The 24,445-nt window shown below is 36.4% G+C and overlaps 1 protein-coding gene across 2 annotated transcripts; it reads left to right on the forward strand.

The window, feature by feature from the left end:
- Positions 1-434: 434 nt before the first annotated feature.
- Positions 435-23,186, forward strand: DYNC2LI1 (dynein cytoplasmic 2 light intermediate chain 1). Of its 2 annotated transcripts, none has more exons than XM_075707935.1 (13): positions 435-463; positions 1,219-1,336; positions 2,587-2,621; positions 2,850-2,919; positions 3,922-4,010; positions 6,135-6,321; positions 9,348-9,416; positions 10,776-10,853; positions 12,410-12,486; positions 12,855-12,925; positions 13,376-13,473; positions 15,393-15,485; positions 23,121-23,186. In XM_075707935.1, exons 1-13 carry the CDS (start codon positions 450-452, stop codon positions 23,184-23,186), a joined length of 1,065 nt encoding a protein of 354 aa, XP_075564050.1. In that variant the 5' UTR covers positions 435-449. The 2 variants fall into 2 exon arrangements, with proteins under 2 accessions (XP_075564050.1, XP_075564049.1); XM_075707934.1 differs by having other exon boundaries at positions 450-463; positions 15,393-15,521.
- The last annotated feature ends 1,259 nt before the right edge of the window (positions 23,187-24,445 follow it).

The following is a 24,445-nucleotide window of genomic DNA, read 5'->3' on the forward strand; positions in this document are numbered from 1 at the left end:
CGCGAATAACTCCGGGGCTCCAGGGGCGGGCGGGACGCTGGGCGGAACCGCCGCGGGCCTTCACTCCCCTCAGGGGCGCGGCGGCCGCGGCTCCCGAGGCGGCCATGGCCGCCGCAGCGCGGACAGGGGGGAGGGCAGCTCCCGCCCGCCGCAGCGCTGCCCGCTCCGGGGGGGACCCCTGCGCCGCGCACGCTGCTCGGAGGGCTGAGGCGGGGAGGGCTGAGGCGAGAGCAGCCCCGCCGCCGCCGCCACCGCCACGGCAGCCGCCGCCAGCGCCGGGGCGGAAGGCGGGGCGAGGCCGCGGCACGGCCCCGCTGGGAAGCGGCGTCCGTCCCCTTCCGTGTCGTGTCGTCGTCTCTCCCCCCCATCCCCCCGCAGAACTACACTTCCCAGCGTGCCCTGCGCGGTTCCCATGGCGACGGGGAGCCAGGCCCGGGCCCTGAGGAGCGATGCCCAAGGCCAGGTAACGGGGAGGCCTGCCCGGGTTCCGTGAGGGAGGTTCGCTTCTGCTGCCGTGTGGGGAAGGAGCCGGCGGTCGGGGAGGACAGCCTGGAAGGGGGAGGGAGGGGGGAGGAAGGCGTAAAAGCGGACGTTTCGGCCTCTGCCTCCCAAAGCGAGCGGGGCCGGGGGCAGGACGGGGGCATGCCTGGCCCTTGGTGCGAGCAGCCGGTTGCTCCTGTTAAGGACCCTATAGAAAAGGGGGAGGCCTCACCCACCGCCCCGCTGGTGGCCACGGGGGAGCCTGAGAAAGAAGGGGAAGCCCTGGTTGCCCCCAGCAGCAGCTTCCCCGGGGCACCGAGGGCGGGTCCTAAGCCCTCCCGAGCCCACTGAGCCGTGACCGGCTCCTCCGGTGCCGGCCTCCGGGGGCTCCCGACGCCAGAGACTGCCGGCCTGGCCTGCGGGGTGCTGTGAAAAGCCTTAACCGGTAGAAAACCTTCTGAAGTTGTCTTAAATGTACTCGAAACAAAGCCTCCCGCCACGCAGCTGGTATTTACTCAGCGTGTGCCACAAATGGCTCTTGGGGTTACCTGAGGAATTCTACTTAACCTGGCTTTATTAGAAGTACTTAGACAAGCACAGGGCATCTGATGTGAAATAATAATAATAATAATAAACCGCAATACCCTTCATTTTATCCATTTAGGTATTCTCAGGAGTTATGGGCTAGGGTCTATTGTTTTTCTCTAATGACACTCTTATTTTGTTTTTCCCAACTAGTGGTACTTTATGGGACCTTGCTATAGCTGAAGTGGAAAAGAGAGAAAACCCTGACGACAATGGCAAGCGTGTGGAAGTTTGGGAAAAATCAGTATTATTTATGGGAAACAAAAATGGGGTAATGCTAAATACCGTACAGTTCTGTGTTTTTCGATCGTAGTATGTGTCACGAAAAATACCTGATATTTTCAGATATTAAGGTCCACTTAATTCTTCTAAAGACAAAATATGTCATATTCTGACTTGCAGAGAGTGGGCATTCCACAGAGTGTGGACCAATTAGACATTATTACAATTCAGAAGTTCAAGTTTATGGTTTGGAGAGTCAAAACTTCAAGCATTGTTATCAATGATGTGCTAATTCTTTGAGGTTTGGCTTCATTCATTTTTGTAAAAGTAACTGCCAGAAAGAATGCTACTCTCTGTAATTGTTTGATATGTCAAATTTCCCCTTGTAAAGGTTTAACTGGTAACAATCCAATTTAAGTGCATTGATACCAGTTTTGTTGTAGATAGAGGCCTTGCCATCCTGCTATGAGTTGTGTCTGTATTATGTCAGACCTATTTGAACACGCCTTATCAGTGATTGCAAACTCATGATTCTGCATGCCTAAGGTTTTTTTTAACTCATTGTCCCAGAAGTTTGGTCACCAGTAATTTCATATTTGTCTTCTGTTAGCATTTATTTGTAAAGTAAATAATGAAATATTTGCCTTTTTGACCAAGTGAGTCATATTTTTAAGAATACAGTTTTTATTTTAGAAGGATTGGTATATGTGCAACCTCTTCATCAGCAATTTTTAAAATACCTTTTTCAGAGAAAATACGACGACTTTTCAGATTGGCCTGAAATTCACTGATTTTTGAGATAGGAAAGGACACGGGAGTAAACTGTAGAAGTGCTAGCCCCTTCAGTGTGGCATGGTACTCCGTGCCTGAATTTCAACAGTGTAAAGACATATTTTTCTGTATGCTTATGTGTATTTTAAGGATTCTTTTTATTTCCATCTCATCAGTAATAATTAACTGCAGTGGAAACCAAACATTACATAAATGTGTTACTAATAATTAAAAACTGTTTAACAGAGTTGGCCAGGCTGATCACTAATGTCTAATTTTAAGCATACTATTCCTATTACTGTATTTGTCATCTCTATTGGTTTATAATTATAATAATGGTAGTGTAACTTGATTCTGACAGAAAGCTGGCAGTTAAGTTTCCACTATAAGGCTACAAACAATTACATGAGTTTACACTTTTCTGGTACTTTATTATTGGAATGTTAAATGAGTGAGTTTCATTTAGTGCTACAACTTCTATGCTTTAATGACAGTACAGTAGGGTTGTTCTTTGTTTTTAATTTCCAGGGAAAGACCACTATTATACTGAGGTGCCTTGACAGGTATGTGTTAAATTTTTAAAAGTAGTTTTCAGGTGTGGATTAGAATTTTACATAAATGGTTATATTCTGTGATAATTCATAATAGGTGTATACAGATGTTGTATTCTGTGGCCGGTTGATCACTTATGGATAAACTTATTTCCCTTCATTGCTACCTGTGATCTCACCCCTTCAGTCCTTCTTCTCCACTATTATCTTGACAAAATAAAGTTATTTTTCCTTGCATAGGGAAGAGAATCCAAAGCCAACATTAGCCTTGGAATATACTTTTGGTAGAAGGGCAAGGAGACATAATACGGTGAGTATCCAGAAACTATAGTTTACCATATCTTTTTATATACACACACACACAAAAAAAATTATATGTTCTGTGTATTTATGTATTTATTAAGAATCTTAGGGTTTTTAGCTTATTGTTTAGGGGTTTTTAATATAATTTTATTTAAATTAGCTAGCTTAGTTTTGTATTTTAATCTGTAATGTTTTTCCTCTCACTAAAACACAGTGGATCAGAGACCAAAGTATAACACAAAGCAATCAGATTCATCTGTAAAAACTACCTTCTTTTTCATGTTTGAGTGCTTTTATTTTCCCATTGTAACACAGTATGCATGCCTTTAACTTTGTCTTTAAAATGCAAAATGAGTACAAACTAATGAAGCTACTTTACAACCAGTTTTATGAGAGAAGAAGTCATCTTAGAGGATGTTAAATCATAATTAAATTTTTGGGTTATGTGTCCATATCGCTAAATTTTGCACTGCAGATTATGTTAACAGAAATATTGAACCCATTCCCATCACAGCACAACACTGCCCAGCAGCAATAACTATTGCTGCGGGTAATGGCTCTTCTGTTACAGGAGCAGGGAGTGGAAAATCTGGCTCTGAAAGAAAAATCACTTAAAACTTTTCCCAGAAACTAAATGCAAAGGTAGAGATTCATTACTCTTCCAGTTGCAAACTTCTCAAAAAGTATTAGTCTTGAGCTGCAATAAACAAAAAGGGGAAGAGAACGTGATTTGTTTTATGTTTATCATTAATCATGCTGCTTCCTGACTTCTTAACTTTACTGTAGTCATTTATCAAGACAGAGGCATGCCAGGAGTCTTTCATAAGTGTTATATGGGATTTCTAGAACATGGGGAGTTTTTTATTTGGTTTTGTTTTTCAGAAAATACTAGTGAAATAATACATGTTCTTCTTCCGAGTGACTTGCATAAAAAGCCAGTTTATCAGATTAAGATCTTTTGGTTTTGCGTGGAAACACACATTTCTGACATAAAGAAACTCTTTTACAGCCTAAAGATATAGCTCATTTTTGGGAACTAGGTGGTGGAACCTCATTACTGGAGCTGATTCGAATACCAATCACTAGCAACAATATAAGGTAAATGATTAATATTACAATTCCAAAGTTAATTTCAACTTTCCTTCAAACATAAGTAAATCTCTAGAACTTTTATTGTGGAAAACTCTTTCAAAATGTAAGATAGAATATTTATGATTTTTTTTCTAAAAATCATTGTAATACCACTGATACTTTGCTTTGATCTTCCTTTCCATGGTTCTCTCCTAATAAGCCAAGTCCTTAGCAATCTCCAACAAGAGAAAGTGATAACATGAAGGAAATAGGTTGGCCTTAAGTCCATAGAACAAGAAATACAAAAAAAGAGAAGACATAGTATCTTTATGCTCAGTGAAAGAGCAGAAAAAGAAACGTGGGGGCATATGAAAAATAAAATCTTGCTTCCTACTTCTGTATGGAAACATAGATGCTATCTCTGTGAGGGGCAGTATTTTAGGGTGAAAAGGCAAAAAATTGTGACCAAAACAAATCTCTGGATTTTTGGGAAGGGAAGTGACCATCTGATGAGATGAAGATCATACAAGACAGATGATGTTTCTGAGAGGAAGTAGAACTATTGAAATGATTTGAAGACAAAAGGGAACAGGAATTTAGAGAGAATTAAGAGAATGTAGTGAGAAAAATCCATAAAAGTGATGGAATAGCATAGGAAGAAGAAATGCATGAAGAGTTGCTTGAAGAAATGAGAAGGTGATGAGGGTTGCATTTTATGTTTTTGGGGAGAAAAGGATCAAAAGATACGTTTTGTATTGTGATGCATTGCTTTATTTCCTTGGTAGTGAGCTTTAACTTCTGTGAAAAAAAGAAACAAAAAAGGAGGGATACAATTTTTATCATGTACATTTGCTACTGTTTTGGCTATTGAGATAATGCCATTATTTAGTGAGAGGCTAAGACAGAAGGAATTAAAAAAACCCACTTCTGGTATGTGAAGCTTTTTGTTTCTAGAAGAGCTTGGGGGAAAAAAATCAACTATAATTTTTCAGCTATTGCCTAAATGAACTTAACTGAGCTCCACCTCCATCAGTCTGTTCTTACCTTTTTGCTGATAAGGAATCTTCTGATGTGGATGATCTTAAGATTCTTTGATGGGATAGCAACATTTTTCTGTAAGACCGCTTCTGTTCATAAGGCAAGGTTTTAACGTGCTAGTCAAAAATTCTGCCATTTCAACTTAAGTATAAGTGCTTTTCACTGGTTTTCTCATCTGTCTGTAGTCAAGCAATTTGCTTATTTAAAAGTTCCATGAATTATATCTAGTTTCACCAAGAGAATTTTCACCAGATTTTTTCCCTGCAGCATTTTAAAGTGAAATTGGACATCCACTTTACTTTGTAGTCTTTCTAATACCACTCTGGTCTGGAATCCCCTTTTTCAAGTCAGGATGGAATGTGAAAGAATGATTGCATCCATTCAAATGGCTGCATTTACAATGTTGTTCTTTACAGTTGTACTGTAATGCAGTTAAGAGTTTGGGAGGCAGGGTTTTGGAAGGAGAGGAGTTTATATGTAGAACATTTCTTATCATAATCCACCTTCAAAAGCCTGGCAATTGCGAAGTATGTCTTGAGTACCCTGACTTCTTCCGTTTATCTTTCAGAAGACTTTCTCATGCACCCATTTGAGGTTCCGGCTAATTGCTACAGTCCATGGCACAGAATATTGCCCTTAACCAGTTTTTTCTATTTCATATTACAAAAGAATAATGAAAGTATAGAACTTTCTAATGCATTAATGGTTAGGCAAGATCCTAACCATTTGCTAACATTGCTTCATCTGGGATTGTTAGAGTTATGAGATGGCAGGGATATATGATAGTAGAAGTGCCCAGGAAAGGGGCTAGGAAGAAGGAGGTAAATGGGCTCAGGATGTTTGCATATTTTGTTGCTTGAAACAAAGTCTCCAGAAACTAAGTTTGATATATACAATCCCCCCAAAACCTCTGATGGAAAGTTGCCAAAGTAATAGTTCTGAACAAGAGATGAGGGAGAGGTTTCTTCAGAGCTCAGAGTATCCTTAAAAGCCGTCTTCCTTTGCTGTCACATTTAATTCTATCTTAGCATTTGTACTACAGGTATGGTTGTATATGAAAATGTTGGTTGTTTCATGCGCTAAAGATTTGACCAAATAATGCCTTTTTAATAGGTCGTTTGCTGTAGTTCTTGTATTGGATCTATCCAAACCTAACGAACTCTGGGCTACTATGGAGAAACTTCTGCAGGTCACCAGGAACCACGTGAACAAAATTTTAACCAAACTAGAAAAGACAAATCCTGAAGTAGCTACTGAAATTAAACAGAGGATGCGGAACAATCTGCAGAGGGATCATCCAGTAAGTTACTTCTAATATTTTCTCCAGATGTCACAGGCCTTTATACAGTTAAAGATAATGCTTTTGAAAATCATAAACAACTCTTTTAGATTTTTATGCATGACTGAAAATCCATTTGATGTAGATGAACCTGTTCACTGGAAAATTATAGCAATTTAATAAAAATTCAATAAGAGCAGAAACAAGGAAAGAAGGTTTCTTATATCTTTTTGTTAGATATCTAATGTGATTGTTATGGCATGTTACACCAATCAAAAGAAATAGTTTGAGAGTAGCAGTTTGCTTCCCCCCCCCCATCTTTTTAAAATGAAGATGAAAACTAGAATGTACAAAAGTCATCTAGCAAGAGACTAGCTGAAGGTACAAATTTAAGCAAAGAATATAGTTATAACAGCCATCAACATGACTATATACTTTGCATTTATTTAAATGTCTATCACAAACTCAATGCCTTTTGATAATCTGACAACTAATTAAATTATAAAGTTTCAGAAATGTTAACATCAGTCCTTTAAACATAATTGCTAACTAAATCTCTGGAAAAGCTAAACTAGATTATGCGCAATAGAAATGAAAAGTCATTGTGCACTAAACCTCTGCAAATGTTGTGTGTATATAATGCATAAATAAGTATTCAACAATTCAAAGATGTGGCACATAAATCTAGTTACTGTAACTTCTATAAAATGCTGCAATACAGCAAATGCTTATATAGCTCAAAAATTTAAAAGTAACTTAAAAATTATGAGAAAGCAACATATGCAACACTCAGTAGATTTGGAGTATAGGGTTTGAGATTTGCTGGATTATGGTTTTGTTTTTTACCTTTAGAGAAGGTGATTCACAAAAAGAACATGTCTGCAAGGACACTTGGCAATAAATCAGGACCACAGTGTCGAGTTTACATACAGGGGCTTACCTATCAGAAAACTGCAAGCTCCTTTCAACAAGTAAAAAGAATAATGCCCTTTAATTGTTAAGAAGAGAAGACTTGTTATACTTGCCCTGTAGGGGCACACACAATTACACCTTCTAAACTAGAATTTCTATTCAGCCTTCATTATCAAAACCAGAAAGGATGCAAACAAAATGGTATGTTACTCCTTGGTTCTCTTTTTACTTTCATCATTGTTCAAGAAAAAATTATATCAATTTTGTGGGAGGAAATGCTATCTTTTACAGCCAAAGTAAATGACAGTTTATGCAGATTTTTATTTGCCTTCTTATAGCTAAACATATTTTTATGATAAACAGGAATTGATGAGGTTCTTAGAGGTTTTTTTAAGGATTAGATATATTCCATTGGCCTGGGTAAAGAATTATTTGCTATGATGATAAAGTGTAAGTATATCAATTGCAGACCTTGTTTAAAAAGGCTGGATGCACCTAAAATAGTCCATAGTAAAAAATTAATTCCATAGTCAAAAGATGGGTTCAGTATGCCAGTTTTAACATTTCTGATGTTATCCTGAATTAATTTTTTCTTAGTTAAGAAACTGAAACTATTTTTTTTTCAGTTCTATATTCTATACACCGTTTTAAGTTATGAAAATGTCCTGATTTCAGCTGGGATAGAGTTAATTTTCTTCCTAGTAGCTGACATAGCGCTGTGTTTTGGATTTAGTATGAGAAGAATGTTGACAGCACACTGATGTTTTAGTTGTTGCTAAGTAATGTTTATACTAGTCAAGGACTTTTTAGCTTCCCATGCTCTGCCAGGTGCACAGGAAGCTGGGAGAGGACACAGCCGGGACAGCTGACCCAAACTGGCCAAAGGGGTGTTCCATACCATATGATGTCATGCTCAGTATAGAAACTGGGGGGGGGGGGTTGGCCGGGGGGCAGCGATCGCTGCTCGGGGACTGGCTGGGTATCGGTCAGCAGGTGGTGAGCAACTGCATTGTGCATCACTTGTTTTGTATATTCTTTTATGATCATTATTATTACTTTCTCTTCCTCTGCTGTCCTATTAAACTGCCTTTATCTCAACCCACGGGTTTTACTTTTTTTCCGATTCTCTCCCCCATCCCACCAGGGGAGGGAGGGTGAGCGAGCAGCTGTGTGGTGCTTAGTTGCTGACTGGGGTTAAACCACGACAGGTAATTTTGCTCAAAGCTTTTGCCTTGACAGTGTATGAGTGAAGCCATTATTTTTCCTCTCAAAGTAGAGCATTTTCAGTATGTGCAGCTTCTTGCTAATATACTGTCATTTAACCTGTATGTGAAATAACCGGTTTTAGAAGGGGACAGTTAGGTCAACCTCTGCTTCAACACATCTCTTTTCCACTCTGCTGCAACTGAAGCAGCTTGACTAAATAATTGCACGAACACATGAGTCTCACTTCATATGGACTACAGGAAAACCTTCCAGATAACTTGAGAATTATTGTAATCTACTTATTAAAACTTCTGATAAAAGTTAGCTATTTAAGAGTTAAGTCTACACCCTCAGAGCTGGTTTTGTCCATTGGTATTGATTTGCATTTTCATGGTTGTGAGGTGACGTTTCCTCTTTCTGCTGACATCAAACATTTGAAAATCACATTAAATATTTTTTCAGAGTTTGGAAAATGTGGTGTGGGGTGGACAAGTGTGTGACACAAGCAAATCATTCAGCTTAATTTTCTTGAGCTTTTGTCTGTATTACTGTGGATATGATGCAAAGAGGGGGAATGTGTCAAAAAGCCAGTTCTACTAATCCCATCTGGCAGTTGTTCTGTGAACATAGGAGGTTTTTCCTCTCTTCCCTTCCCATCTAACACTGGAGCTGGAGTTACATAGTGTAAAAGCCCTTTTATGCCAGTAAGTGTTCTGACTGCTCAGAGGGATTTCCTGACCATTTGTGAAGAAAATGAGAAAATTGTAGAATATGGTATGAATATTGCATTAAAGTTTATTCATCTAACTTTAAGTTTTGAAAAAGTAGATCTTGTCTTCTGTGAATTTTAACCCCTTTCAGTTGTTTTAACAGTTGCAATCTTCTACAGTTTGTTTACACTGCTTAACTGTCATATACCTGTTTTATAGGATTATGAGTTAGTTGACCCTTTTCCAATACCCTTGGTGATAATTGGAAGCAAATATGATATTTTTCATGTAAGTAATACTTAATTTTTTTTAAATAATTAAAAGATTCCTGGTAAAGATTCTATATACTAAAATCTTGGTAATATAATAGTAATCGTTTGAACAAAAGTATGGCCAGTCAGCCTTCTACCACAAAAAAATCTTTCCATCCAACAGCATTATGGAAGGCATACTGTCATTCCTTCACAAAACACTCCCAAACTGATGATTTTTGAGATGTACTTGGAAAATGTTGGGATACAAGTTGCTGCAGACCAAAGAGGGAAGCAAGAAAACATCATATTGATGACTTTCTTTTATAGTGAGAGAAATCCAGCTCCATGTGTCCCTTCTGACAGCAGCTGTAAGTTTATGGCGGTGAAAGAGGGGCTCTCTCAAGTCAGCTGGTCAGATTTTTTTGGTAGTTGTGGCAGCATAAACAGTAAACTCTCATTTCAGTCTAGAGCTTTTTTCAAGTACTCAAGTTTTTGGAGACAAGTGAGTAATTGCATCTTTTAGGGGGGAGAGGAAAGAAATGTCTTACCACTGCTGGATTCTCTCCCAGGACATTAAAAATCCAAACAAATGCATATTCAATTTTCAAGCAGCACTTCAATCATGAGAAACTAGAACAGTATGTTTGATTTTTAGCTGCTGTGTTGGCAGCCTGTGCTTCTCTGGATGACTACATAGTGCCTTGATACTTGGCTGACTCTTTGAGTTACTTAATTCTTTATTAATAAGGTACTGTGCCTTCCTTCATACTGAGGCTTTATGCTGAGCTATGCCTCTTTAAAAATCAGTGACTCATGTAATAACCACAGACTAACAGCCTAATTCCATTGGGGTCTATGGACAGACTCCTGCAGGCTTCACTGGCACCAGGTTTTTGCCCACTTTATCCAGGGAAGGCCATCTGTATGATGGTATACTAAAGAAACATTGATGAAAAGGTATTTTTATGCACCTTTCAAATCTTGCAGGTATTAGAGAGCATATACCCAAAGGTTTACTGAAAGGTAAATATTTTCACAAAAAGAAAAAATCCTTATTCTTCTAATAGGCAGTATTTCTACTTCTAAAAATTTAAAAGAAAATGAAACTAATTAATTGGAAATTGAATACACTTTCCTAATTAAGAAACTTTCTGGACTAACATATTGCCTGAATTAGGCTCCCTCTGTAAAAAAGAAACAAAAGGAAATTGTGACATTTCTTTTCAGAGTAGGCTGTTACTGATTCTGTCTTAAGATATAATTATTCTGACAGCTGAAAGCCTCATATATTGTAGCCTAAGTGCATTGCAGTTTATAGAAAAAATGAAAAGTTCTAGCTGTAATATTTTGGTTTTTGCTTTTTACGTATATGTTCCAATATCAACTTTTTCAGGAGTTTGACTCTGAAGTGAGAAAAATAATAAGCAAGACACTTCGATTTGTTTCGCATTTTTATGGAGCATCATTAGTGGTGTGTATATTCACTTTCTAACTAAGGATAGAGAAGATGAGCAATATTTGTGTTCCAAACAATATTTTAAAAAATAGAAATGTAAAACTCCTAGAGAAAATGGGACTTAATTGGTTTTACAGTAGCTTGCTTCATGAGCTAATCTGTCAAATGGGTTACAGGTATTGGCAGGGAATAGATGGATATACCTTATGAACAAACAAACTACATAATTCCCAGTATCAGCAAAAACTAAATAAAAATAGTTATCTGTTAGCCAGCTCAGTTTCTGTATTGAGTTTGCTGCACATCTGGCAAAATTTTTTTGGTGCAGGGAAGGAGGACGAGGAAAAGTGATCACCATAGATAGACAACTGGCCCTTTTTGTTAGAAGCATGAACTTACATCTAGTGACCTGGCTTCAGTAGATTTAAAAACTTAGATCCAAGGGCTTGTCTTCACAACAGTTTAAGCATACCAAATTATCACAGTGTTGAAGAATGAAGGCAGGGATTTTTTTACAGTAATGAGTAGGAACTGCCAACCATGACGACAGTGAAGTATTTATGTGGGTATATAAATTGATTTTTGAGTTTGGCAGATCATCTCCTGAGTAAAGGCAGAAACACGCATGCTCAGGTTCACAATCCAAAAAAGCTGCTTCTTGGGCTCTCTCTACATCAGAAGATGGTTCGAATTGTATCAACCATCATTTATGTAATAAATAATATTTAATAGTGGCTTATTTTGATTACCAAATAACTTATGTTTGCTTTAAATTGTTATAATCACAGCATGTCCTTTTGCATCCATGTAAAATTGTACAGCTTTTGTACTTCGACATGTGAATTCATGTTTTGTTAACTGAGACTACAACTTTATTGATCTAATTTTTTTTTTTTTTAAGTATTTAAGCATTATTGTAATTAAAAATTAAGAACTAGGAGCCTAAAACTCTTTGGCTGCTAAATCCTGATTCCCATTGAAACAAGTGGGAGAAACTTCATTTCCCACAGTAGGGATCTGACTTCTTTCCCAAAGACATGAATCTGTTAGGATACAAAAGCCCTTAGACAGGAATAAGCATGCTGTTTGAGAAGATATTCTGGGGGCTGCTTTCTGATAAATCTGTACCCGTTCTGCCACTATGTAGTTGCTTTTATGATGTGTGAACAATTTTAGTTATTCATTACATTTCTAAATATTTGTGGCATTCTGGATAATTTTTAATGTAGTTTAAAATCTTAATAACTCATTAGTATTAGGCAAAAAAATTGTGTCTCTTAATATGCACACTTCAACAGTTGCAAATCAGTATTTTTAGATTTATTCTTTAATCTTTATTTATGCTATTTTTCATTTAATCTTTCTTGATCTATATATTCAGTGACAAATACATTCATGTTTTGGAAAGGGAGGGTGAGATTTTTATTCTAGTAAATTCAGTGCTCACATACCAAATTTATTGAGGTCAGGAATTAGCCAGGCTCTATCTGAAATTCTCTGTGCAGATGACATAATGTAATATTTCGATGATGGAAGATCATAATATATATTTTGTTTTCTGATTCATTTAGTTTACCAGTAAATCTGAGGCTCTCCTGCTGAAAGCCCGTGTTCTTATTAATCACTTGGCATTTGGCTATGATAAAAGGTAACATAATTATTTTCCAAGTATTAAATGTCTTGCCCAGAGTGTAAAAGTACTTAATAAAAAATATTTTAATCACCAAAACGTTTTTGGTTTTTTTTTTTCCTTATATATGACCTCTGAAAGATTCTTGTTCATGGACTCTTACTCCTGTGTCTCAGTTGCCTGTCTCAGAACAGGACAGTGATAACTCCTTGGTTTTGATCCCCAAACTGATGGATTAGAAACACGGTGACCACTAGAATTGAATAGATTTTTATTTACATGTATTTGTATGCAAAGCCCAGTAAGAGTCTAGTCTTGGCTAGAATAATGTTGTTATTCATTGATTGCTAAATGCTCACGTGATACACTTTCTTTTTTCTGTTTAGCAAGTCTGTATCCGTGGATCACAGCAAACCTCTATTTATACCAGCAGGCCTGGATTCGCTGAGCCAAATAGGTTAGGACGTTTCCTGTTCATGTTTGTTGCTTAACTGTTTTTGAAAATGAGAAAAAATTTTAAGCAAATAAAAAATAAAGTTAAATTATAGCACATCAGCATCAGTTTTAACAGATTATTGAAGGAAATGGCTTAGAAAGTTTAAAATTATGATTCAGTATTTATATTATTGAGAATTACTTGTGCAGTTTTGTTAGGTAGTTTAATAAAGTATTGGGACTACTTCAAATAGTAAAGTATCAACAAGCTTAGATCTGGAAGAAAATATAATATATAATACTGCTCAGCCTGTTTCATGGCAAGAGATCAATGTTTTTTCAAACTTGTTGCAGCTTGTCATTGTAGAAGATAAAATACTAAATTAGATAGATCATCATCCAAAATGCTTTGATAATTTATGTTGTTATGACAACATATTTGTATTACTTTCTGCTGCGCTGTAATCCTTAGGACCACCACCCGCCTCTGATAGTGATATTGGAAAGATGCGTGCAAACACACCGTTGGAACTCTGGAAAAAAGTATTTGAGAAAACATTTCCTCCCAAGGTAGGTATTTACATGTCTGCTGCACAGCTGCTTTTCTCATAGAATAGTAGTAGTATCACTACTAATTTTTGTCTTTCAAGTCCAGTCACTGGAATTTTAGTCTCACTTAGCAGTTCTGTTTCTTCCAACCTCTCTTAATTCATACATTTTGAAAAGATACAGATTTGTATGTAGTGGTGCTTTGATTATTAGCTTCTGCATCTTCAGTCACCTTTCTACATTTAGTAATAATGAAAGTACTGACTCTGTTTTTTCCAAAGTTATACCATTACCTTTCATTATATTGAGAGACAAGCTATATTCAACATTTTTTGAATTTTATAAGCTGACATATCCCCTAATGCCAAAACCAAATGACAGTGATGTTCTAAGATGAGAGCTCTTCCTGGCTGTAGCAAGCTCCTGATCCTTGTTCTGCTAGGGCATGAGACTTTGAGGTGAGTGTGTTAAGAGTTCCTTGCCAAAATCTGTTATTTTGCTCTGGGAATTGCTTGGATTTGCAAGGTAATTAGAATCCCTTTTCACTTATGTAGTGATAAATCTTGTACATATTTCAGAAATTTATGGTCCCAAGAGGCAAACCCCCAAATACTTCTTTTCAATAAATGTAATTGCTGTTGTTAGGACATTAGAAGTCTTTTCTATTTGACCTGAGCAAATACAGGCTGCTGCTTTCTCCTTGTGTACTAGACTGTATCACGGTTCTTTATCCCTGCACATTTCCTGCCCTGTGGCTTACCTGGGCAGGCAAGGAAGTCAGTCAGGGCTATGAAACTGTGCCTCAAATTATAGTGCACAAACTGGCTTTTTCTAGTTTTCAGTCCATGGATCTCCATTCTTGGTGAGGAAGAGTCTGAGTTCACCCTTTGCCACTCACTTGACTGCTACATATCAAAGCCCACAAATTATTTCAGGTGGTTTGTGACCAGAAGAAATTATCACTAAGATGCTGTTCTCAGTGTAGTATGCCCCAACATGATAAAGACTAAACTTTACTTTTCAAAAACTATACAGGACTGTTATTTTTCATGTAACTTCCTCATAGCCTTTTAAAACACAGTAAAGAAACCTTCCCCAAGCCCCCGTGCTGTAACTCCCGAACTCCCCCTGAAGCAGCTGGAGAAATCAATACTTTTCTCATCTTGCAAGCTCCATCAGTGTTCTAAGGTATCAGTCTAATTAAAGAAGATTTGCCAAGTAGATTCCCAGTCTTCTGTTTTGGTTCCAAAATATGCTTTAAACTTTAAGCTGTTTTTAGACATTGCAAATTTCTTTTTCCATCACCTCATCTAATAATAATTTTAATTCTGCTTTATTTTATTCCATCATTTATATGACTGACTTATTGCTACTTTCCATTTGTTACGAGTAACGAGAAACCTGCAGGACAACATTTATTTAAAAATTCCTATTTGATAGTGTTTCTTTCTTTTAGTGTATTTGCTTCTTTGGAATTAAACTTATAGTTCCCTTAAGGTTAGTAAATGAAATTTCAGGTGTTTGGCAAAAAGATAGTAATCAATTTCTCAGATACTGAAGTAACACTTCTGGTAACTGGAACTGAATTCTAGTCTTGAGTATTAAATGCTCTAGCAAGAGCAACCGTAACCCAAATGTCACGGGCCAGAAAGGATATTTTCATTTTGAGGAGAGGATAATAAACAGCTACCAAATAAGGATATTTTCTTTCCTTTCAGATCTAACTGCACTATTACTTTCCCATTATTTTACCAATCTAAGATTATATATAGTGTATTTTATCTAATCTGTGTCCTACAGCACAAAATTCTTCCATAAATGCAGGATTTTAACACATTTGTATTAGAAGCAAACTACTTCCATTAGATCTACTGAGTGGCATTTTCTTGTTAACAGAAGATAAATTTTATAATTTGGGGTTTTATAATTTCTTCTTTTAGAGTTTCTGCGATTTACAAGATACCAAGGACCCTGCACAGGATTTACAATACGCTGAGTATGAAGTTGATGTCATGAGAGCTCAGAAAAACCAGGTGTGTGGTTGTTCTCCAGTTACTGTTCACAGTCAGGTATTCCAGAACCACCAGCATTGCTGAATTAATTGTAGAATATACTCATATTTTTGCCCTTAAATAACTTTATTTTTCAACTTAGAAGTTTGGGGATTTTTTTCTATTGGTAGACATTAAGCAGGTAGAGCATTGTTAGATCTCAAAGTTTTGGCTCTGTGGTTTCTTTAGAAATGAATAATTCAGATTTTCCCTCTAGCTCTCTTCCAGAATTATTTCACTGCAATAATATTGAAGCAAAGCTGTGAAGCTTTCTTGGCAGTAATTTCTTCATTTCTGCACCCTGTATTCTCATTTGGGTGTTGACTAGCAGGAAGTCTGGGAAGCGATACCAAGGTTTGGGGTTGGGGGCTGTTTACTTTTTTTTTATTTTTGTCTTCCACCCTCAAAACTTTTTATTTAAACTGGAAAGGTACTGAGATGAGATTATAACATTTCTGACTCGAGTTTGCGGGCTGTGTGCATTTTATCTTAAATAGAGTGAACAGAATTATTCCACATAGCAATATTTGGCCTAACCCGTGAATTCCAGGAAAGATCTTTAGTGGGGAAAGGGTCTTTTATTTTTTTTTTATCAATTTTGAAGTGTTTCTGCATTTCCCTACATTTGTGGAGAATTAATTTTATAGAAAAATTCTGTAGCAAACTAGACAAAAGTTAGAACATTGCCTTATAGGTATCAGTGTATAACATCACATGAGTAGAAATATGTATATAGTCTTCATCAGTATCATACGTATGGGTCTGTTAAAATCAATCCAAGATTTGTGTCTTTTTCTTTGTTTGGAAGAAGTATCACATACTTTTCCTGGAAACTCTATTTCATATAGATTAATTTGTTTCACACACAGAAAATTCTTTGCTAGAATGACTGAGAAACATTCCACTCTATTCTCACGGCTTATATGTGGGCTATTTGTACACCATTTAACTTCTTTGTTGCTGTGGTTAAAGAAGGTTTTTCTAACAGTGCTTAAGACGATGGATTGCACCAATCTAGATCTTGCATGCTTTTATAGACCCGCACTCTTAAGATGAAAGGCAGTTTTATTGAACTGCACTGCAGTTAATCTCAACTAACCCTAAAACACCATGGCAAATTTCATCTTTTTGCATGCTTGTAAAAGAAAGCCAAAGGGTTAGATTATTACTGCTATCACGTTTTTGTAGAGTTTAGTTAGATTGCATAAGGCAGTAAACCTGTAGTTACCTGATCCAAAGAAATACATTAATAATGTAAAAGAATAAAGCAATTTCAAGAACCCCTGCAGTCTTTGAACTCGCACATTACCTGTAATATCCTATTAATGCAGGCATCAGTTCTGAATTTCTGTTACATCAAGAGCAGTCTTAGAAATCATTAAAATTTGTAAAGCGTGTTGCTTTTGCAATTTATAATGTAATCTTATACTCAGTATATCTATCTATCTCAAAATAACTATATGGTGTGCTAGGTTTGTTATTTTTAGATAATACTTGCATCTTGCAAAAGAAGATACTGGTATGCATTGATGAAATCATATAGGAAATTATTCATTTTCTGCTTTTAAACAAGAGAGAGGCTTTTAGGATCTTAATCTGTTCAAGGGCATTGCAAACCAGTGTAGCTTCTTTTAGTTAGACTGCTACAAGTAATTTGAGCATTAAAGAGAAAATTACTTTTGTTATCTGCAGCTATTTCCTAAAATTCTCTATCGTGAAGTTCAATTATTACAAGATTATTTGCACATTATTAAAATGTTTTGTACTCCTAGAATTTCATTCAATTTGAAATGCACCAAGAAGGCAATATACATCTAAAAGAAAGGAACTCTGTAGTTGCCGTGAGTCTTGAAGTGTCTTTGGATTTCCCCGTTATATGAAAAGTGGCACAAAAATCCTATTTTTAAAGCAACATTTTAAATGCATCGTAAGTCTGACATTCTTTATAAGTCTCATGATATCTATTCTGTAGGAGGAACAATATATTAAGATGTTTAATATGCAGCATGTTGCTAATGAAATCATGGGACATAATACAAAATGAAAGTTTCATATGACGACAGGGTATATTTCAAAATCATTTAAGTGCATGTTATAATTTCTCGGTTACTTTCGGTTAATTAATATGCCACTTTGGACTCCAGGTGATAACCAGTTTGCTTGTTTATCTCAAAAGATAAGCTTTAAAGGAAAAATAAACACAAAAACATAGCAACAGAAACAAAATATAGTCCCTGTCACTGAGTCTGATGGATAGAAAAACTAGCATACCTGACTGACATTGCAGTCTTGGTCAGGACTGCTCAATAATCCTGTACTAGTTTTATAGATAACTGTGGCAATACAGAGTTTGATTAAATCAGTGCTATTTCTCTGTGAGGAATGTTTTTAGTGTCCTAGCACTTGATCCAGCCAGTCTGAAAATGGATCCTTGTACTTGGCATAATATATTCCTATTCCAGTGATTTCCAACTTTATAACCTTGGTTGAAGGGTTTGTACACTAGCAGAGTGTACAACCTTTGAGGTTAAATTCTTGAGTATAAAATTAGAAAACAGTTTTTAAAAAAAGGTACAGAAACAAGAAAGTTCCTGGCTTATACCCGTGTACTAGCTGTCAGGTAGTATTTATGTGATAAGCTTTTTGGCTGTAGCAGTTAAGAGTCCAGCTCATCAGCATTCTCTCACAAGAGTGTTTTCCTTTACACCAGATTATTTTGCCTCCTTGGTATTTTCAGAGTTAACTATGAGTCGTACCACTGTCCTCCTAGACCTTTTTGCTCTGGAAAGCTCTCTGAGGCTATCTTTTCCTTAACTGTGCCTTTGTTCAAGGTAGAGCACATCTCTCTTCAACTATGTCTTTTCAGAATTCTTTTCCTAGTTCTTACCCCACAGACGTACAACATGCAGGTTTATATCAAATAGTGCTGTTGCTATTGTTTACTGCTTTTTCATTCTCTGGTGTTAAGCTCACAGAGAGAGAAAGAGCACCAGGGACCTTTCTGGAATTTACTTTTTTAATGTATTTCTTAACTAGCAGATTCTCTCCAGGAATGACTGGAATTTTGAGCTCTTTGCAGGGCTTTCAAGAGTCAAGAAGAACATTCATTGTGCATATGTATTAGGCCTTAAATGTGTAGCTTGCTGTTAACTCTTCATACAGCCCATGTAAAACATAAACAAGATGGCAAATGTGTCATCCATTTATCACCATTCTCTGCTAGCTTTCTGGTCAATTAAGGTCAGCTTAATTTCATTTTAAGCATACACATAACTTGAATAAGAGTGAGATCTTTTAAAATAATATTGTTGATTAGAGCTGCACATATACCACCAGCATCTGTGAGCACCTAGGAGCGCATGAAAGTCTTGTTCCTTCATTCCTTCTAAATGTTTGGGGTAGTGAGATGGCATGTGGGGGTGTCTGCTCTCTTTCCTTTAGAAATGCTCTCTACCACAGAGGTAAGTACTCTAAGATGTGTTTTCGAAAGTTTTTGTTTGTTTCAGGTCTTAGCTATTGTGTTATGCCTTGTACTGCTAATACGCAAAATAGGTGCTTGGACCTTTTTCATCTGGACATTTGACTGAAGCAAATGACAAAGCTAACCTTGAGCTCAAAGAACTGGATAGCCTCCCAATCAGGTACTTTAAGAAGTCAGTGTCACGCAATGCCAAAGTTCATGCTGACTGGTCCTTGTTACACAAAGGTATTACTTTAGGGATTGGTGCCAGTTTTAGCTGAAGCCTTAATGCCATAAAGTATACTTAAAAAAAAAAAAAAAGTAGATGCGTGGTGCCATTTGGTGTCAGATCTCCAGCTGTCTGATTGAGATCGGGACTATGTTCGCCAACAGAATGAGCGCCATATTTTTTCAGCGTATTTCTCTGACGTGACCGTATGGCAGAACTTCAGGAGACAATTTCAATCTCATTCAACAAAATAGAAGATTGCACATTGTATGATGAACCTCCCTGGTCAGACCAGTGTTACTGAGCAGAGAAGTATGACGGGCACCTTAACATGGGTAACAGAGCAGTAGCATCTTTTCATTTTCTCCAGAGGAGAAGTGCTAGTCTTCATATTGTGGAGAAAAAGTTATTTAGGATGTTTACTCAGCTGCCAAGAATAAGTTTTCTCATTTTCACATGAAAGCATGTCCAAATAGGTACAAAAGATTTTGTTGTTGTTGTTGTTGTTGTTGTTAAACCAACCTAAAGAGCAGTATTAGAGCACTGTTACTAAATTTCCTACTGGATTTTAGGTGCTTAAGATTTTTAATCCTTGTTTCAGTACTTAGTTATTTTCACCATGTTCCAGACTGAGGGCACTTTCAGTAAGAAACTGTGTGAAAAAGAAAGTTAAAGTCATGGCAGTCCCTCAGAACTGAGGAAATGCAACAATTAAGGATTTTCCTACAATCTTAATTTTTCCTCCTTGTTTGTAGACATTATAGTATTGTCTTTAATTACATGATCATATACTATTTTGCTGATGTCTCAATTCAATTGTTCAGTATTTCTTTTCATCATCCTTATTCTTTGTGTACCTTATTTCTCAACCTGCCATTCAGACACTTCAATGAGCACAAAAGTATTAATTTTTTTCTCTGAGAATGTGTGGTAATGTTATCTTACCTGAGTGCCTCACAAACATCAGTTAAGCCTTTCTTCCCAATCCCTTTATGAGATTAGGTGTGAGCTTCCCCATTTGACAGATGAAGAATTTATAGAAATGCAGAAGTACAGAAGCATTAAGGTTAAAAAATTTTTTTAAAAATCCACTTTATGCCAGTGTTGAGACATCTAGGACAACTTGCTAGCACTAATAATGTTTAAAGCACCCAGAGCACATTGAAAGCATATTTAAATTGCAATTTTTGATTCTTTGTAAATCTGCTCTGTGCCCCCTACACTTAGTACCCAGAAAACAAAGGAAGCATAATGCTAGCGCAAATGTTTTGGCGTACTTTGAGATATGTTCTTTCTTAGGATCATCTTTTAGTTTGGAGAGAGGCTCTCTTAGCTGATTGTATAGTTACAGTATATTCCAGAATTCTGCTTATGTTTGTAGTATAGGACTTTATGAGCAGGAAGGTACTCTTTTTCAAAAGGGTCTGTGGAGTGATCTTTAAGCTGTATTTGCAAGATGGGGATTTATTTTACTTTGTTTTACATGAAAACTAAGGAGGTGTACTTTCCTGACAGCATTTTTTTCTCCTGAATCACTGAATTTGTTAAAGACTATTTTTTGTAAATATCCTCCCATTTAGTCCCTGTTTTTCCTTTCATTTCTTATTGTTTAAATGTTAGTCTTACCTAGATATGTGTCCAAAAATTTATAATTTTATTCTGTACTTCAGTATGTAGTGGACTAGATATACAGTTATAATATATGCTGTGTGTTTGATACTTTGCATTTCTGCATTGTTTTGAATTGGCTTTACACTGAACTGCCTTCTGGCTAGCTAAAATTGCAGCAAAATAATTTAGCAGAATTTATCTGCCTCTTTGTTGAAACAGTTTAGTCAGATGATAAATCTTTAAGGCTAATTATTCAGGTGACACCTATAGACATGACCCCCAGACAGCATTGTCATTATATGTAAAACTTCATTGTCTAATTTTCCCCTTCCTGTAGCCTTTGAGAAAGTTGTTAAAACTGAAATTATTTACTTAGCATAAATCAGGTTACATGTGCTGCTTAAAATATCACAGTATTCTTTCTATTCCTAACTGTTGGCAAGTTTCCAACAGTTCAGTATGTTCCAAGATCATAATTACTTTAACATTAATAATGAGGGAGTGAAAATACTGAGTAAAGACTGGCTTAGAGATAGAACAGATCAGTAGTACTAGAGTTGTATTTAATAATGCAATTGCTAGATTTAGACTAGACACAATATGTTCTGTGTCAGTCATCTCTGAGTTACTTAACTGTAAAACTAGACTCCTGCAAGCATCATGAAGAATATGCACTAATTAAAAATCCTTGTACCTGTCATGAGTCTGTGGTGCTTTCTGAAAACTTTGCACTGATGACAAAGCTGCTGAAGTTATTTCCCGAGAGAGAGAAAATTCCATTTATTATTTCCATACAATTTTTAGATTATGATTTCTTCGTTGTTCTGCTGTTTATTTTCTTCTGCTTCCCTTTGTGCTCTGGATTGAGACTTAATACTTCCATTAAATTTACCAGGTGTGAATTTAGTTATTTTTGTCAGTTCTGGTATCTGTATACCTACAGTGAAACCTCGCTTACTCTGCTAAGTCCATTCTATTAAAATCAGAATAGCAATCATATAAAACACATACCCACTTTTGAGACTTTTTGCTACATTTATACGAATCACTGGTTTATGTCCACCTCTTTTCCTGGTCTAAGTAAGATATGGTGACTTTTTTTGTATTGCCAGCAATAGCTGGTTAGGTCTAACTACCTCAGAGTATCATCTTCCTGCAAATATGCTGGAAGCCTTCTTATTCTTGAATGAACGAAAAGCAGTCGTAGTGCTTTCTAAATTACTTTTTGCTGAAAAAGTCTTCAGAAATAATTCCCTACAGTCTGCACCACTACATAAAATTCAGAAGATGAAAGCGGTGTTTGGTGATGTTGCTAGAACCTTTTATTATAGGCTTCAAAATTCCCAGCAGCACTTTTGACTGAAACAAGGTCATTTGTCTGCCATGCTAATTCTCAGCTGATGTCAAGTACAGCATAATGTAGATTGCTTCATCTTTCATACCTAATTGACTTTATTTATACCTCCACGATTTGAACCTCTGTTTGCTCGTAACAATCTAATTACTATCTAGAAGATGCGTAATTTTACTTACCACATTTGGTTTGCATTTTATTTTTACACACAGATGCTAACTTTTCAATCTACAAATGAGTAGCACCTGAAAGAATATTTTTAACTACTAACTGAAAAACAAAACAAAGTAAAAGCATGGCATCATTATCTGTCATGAGTAATATACTTCCTGAAAAACCTCAAGCACTGATGAATAATATCTCCACAAATATCCAGTACCATAGGTTGAATAGATACAGTACGTCGAGTTCCTAAACACCCTTTGTGGTCCTCTAAAATATATTTCTTCTTCCTGCTTTCTGGACAAGCCTGTGTTCTGCAGGCATTTCTAAGGTCCATGGGTAGCTCTCTAAATTATCACCACTGGTGACATATAAGCTTACAGAAGTTCATTTCAGGCCTGTGCTTAAAAAAAAAAAAAAAAAAAAAGGTAGGCTTTGTTTTTCTAGTTTCTTTTCTATAATCTTAAGGAATTACCAATCCATTTTGCTTCTTGAAAGGCCCTGAATTCCTGTGTGTGAAACAGTAGTTTCTGCTGGCTAATTCTGCTTTTAAAACACAGGTAGCATTACATAGGTGTAAGTAAATAAATAAAATCTAGCTCCCCATGTGAGAGCAAATGTGGCAAAATCTATAGCACTTTCAGTATAATTTTGTTTAAAAAAAAAAGCATATAGTACATTTTTTTTCTACAGTGAAGAATGTTTGTACATGCTTTAAATGTTTAGGTGGCTAATGTATGTGTCTTATTGCTTTTAATAACGAGGAGATTAGATTAATATGTATGCATGCTTCTGTTTTAGGAACTTGAACAATACAAAAGAAATGCCTCTAAATCCTGGAAAGAAATGGATTTTGACGGGGATTGATGAACTGCTATAGGTGTCTTCAGTTTAACATTTACTAAATTACTTTAACCGTTTTAACATTACACTAGCAACTTAATCTGATGCAGTTGAAAATATACAATATCAAACTACAAAACTAACATTTATTAAGCATTCCTGTTATTTTAATTAAAATAGCTGTTTACTCGTTCAATCCAAATTTAAGTATATCTTGGTACAGACACAGAGTTTTAAAAACTGGGGAGAAAGGAATTCTAGACTGTTCAGAGATGGGTTTGAATATGAAGGCTGGCATTAGTCAGTTCTACCTATTTTATAATTTATAACACAATGTTTGATTTATTTTTTAATGCTTCCACCCTAACCATATATTTAAATATAAACAAGTTTTCGCACCCAAAATATGAAACTGCATGGTAAAGCTCTAGGCATTCTTTTCCTACTTCCTTGCATATATAATTCAAAAGCAAAGCTTAAGAATATATTTGCATCATTGTTTGACGTATTTGAATAGGATAGTTCCACAAAAAACTGGCAGAATGAAGTGGAATTAAAACCAGGCTTAACCTGATTTAAAATTCAGAAGTTTGCTTTATCTCTGTTTCAGTATCATACAGTTTAATACAGAAATTATTTCTTGCAATGTATAATGTTGTAATAACTTTACACAGAATTCAGAAGATGACATTTCTGTCAAATGTCCAAATGCTAGGAAGTCAGTCTAATCAATTTGGCAGATAATTTGGTTAGTGGTGGAAGTATAACTGACTCGCAGCCTAAGCTGGTGAAATGCTAGCCTAAACTAGATACGGCTTTTTGTCTGTGGACACCCTCACTATTATGAGGTAGCCTGAGAGTTTTGAGAATATGCAAGACAAGATCTAGATTAAAGCCAGAGGTGTCTCTTGAGAGCTAAGATTTGTTGTTAGAGAATAAGTCTCTGAACAGTCACTTGGTAGATGAGATCGTAAAAATGTTCCCTGATGAACAGCTCTACATGTGCATAAAAATGGGAAAAAACAGACTAATGTAGTGTCTTTCCAGCTCTTTAAAAGTTATTTGTTATTTTTAACGTATTCGTTCATCAAATGTTTTTCTGATAGAACATTTGTGTCTTAGAATAGTATACATAAAGATACTAGAAAAAAATCTTGGCCTCACATTTAAATGGAGACCTTGCATTAACTCAAGGATTTCAAATTCTTTGTTGCAAAGTGCATCATCTCAAAGCTATCAACTTAAACTAATTGTGTGATTATGGAATTTGAAGATACAAATAT

The sequence above is a fragment of the Pelecanus crispus genome, chromosome 3 (genome assembly GCF_030463565.1).
Source record: "Pelecanus crispus isolate bPelCri1 chromosome 3, bPelCri1.pri, whole genome shotgun sequence".
NCBI lineage: Eukaryota > Metazoa > Chordata > Aves > Pelecaniformes > Pelecanidae > Pelecanus > Pelecanus crispus.

Coding starts and splice junctions, on each gene's coding strand:
- DYNC2LI1 (XM_075707934.1), top strand. Junction 1,337..2,586: donor TTATGGGAAACAAAAATGGG/GTAATGCTAAAT, acceptor TTTAATTTCCAG/GGAAAGACCACTATTATACT. Junction 2,920..3,921: donor GGGCAAGGAGACATAATACG/GTGAGTATCCAG, acceptor ACTCTTTTACAG/CCTAAAGATATAGCTCATTT.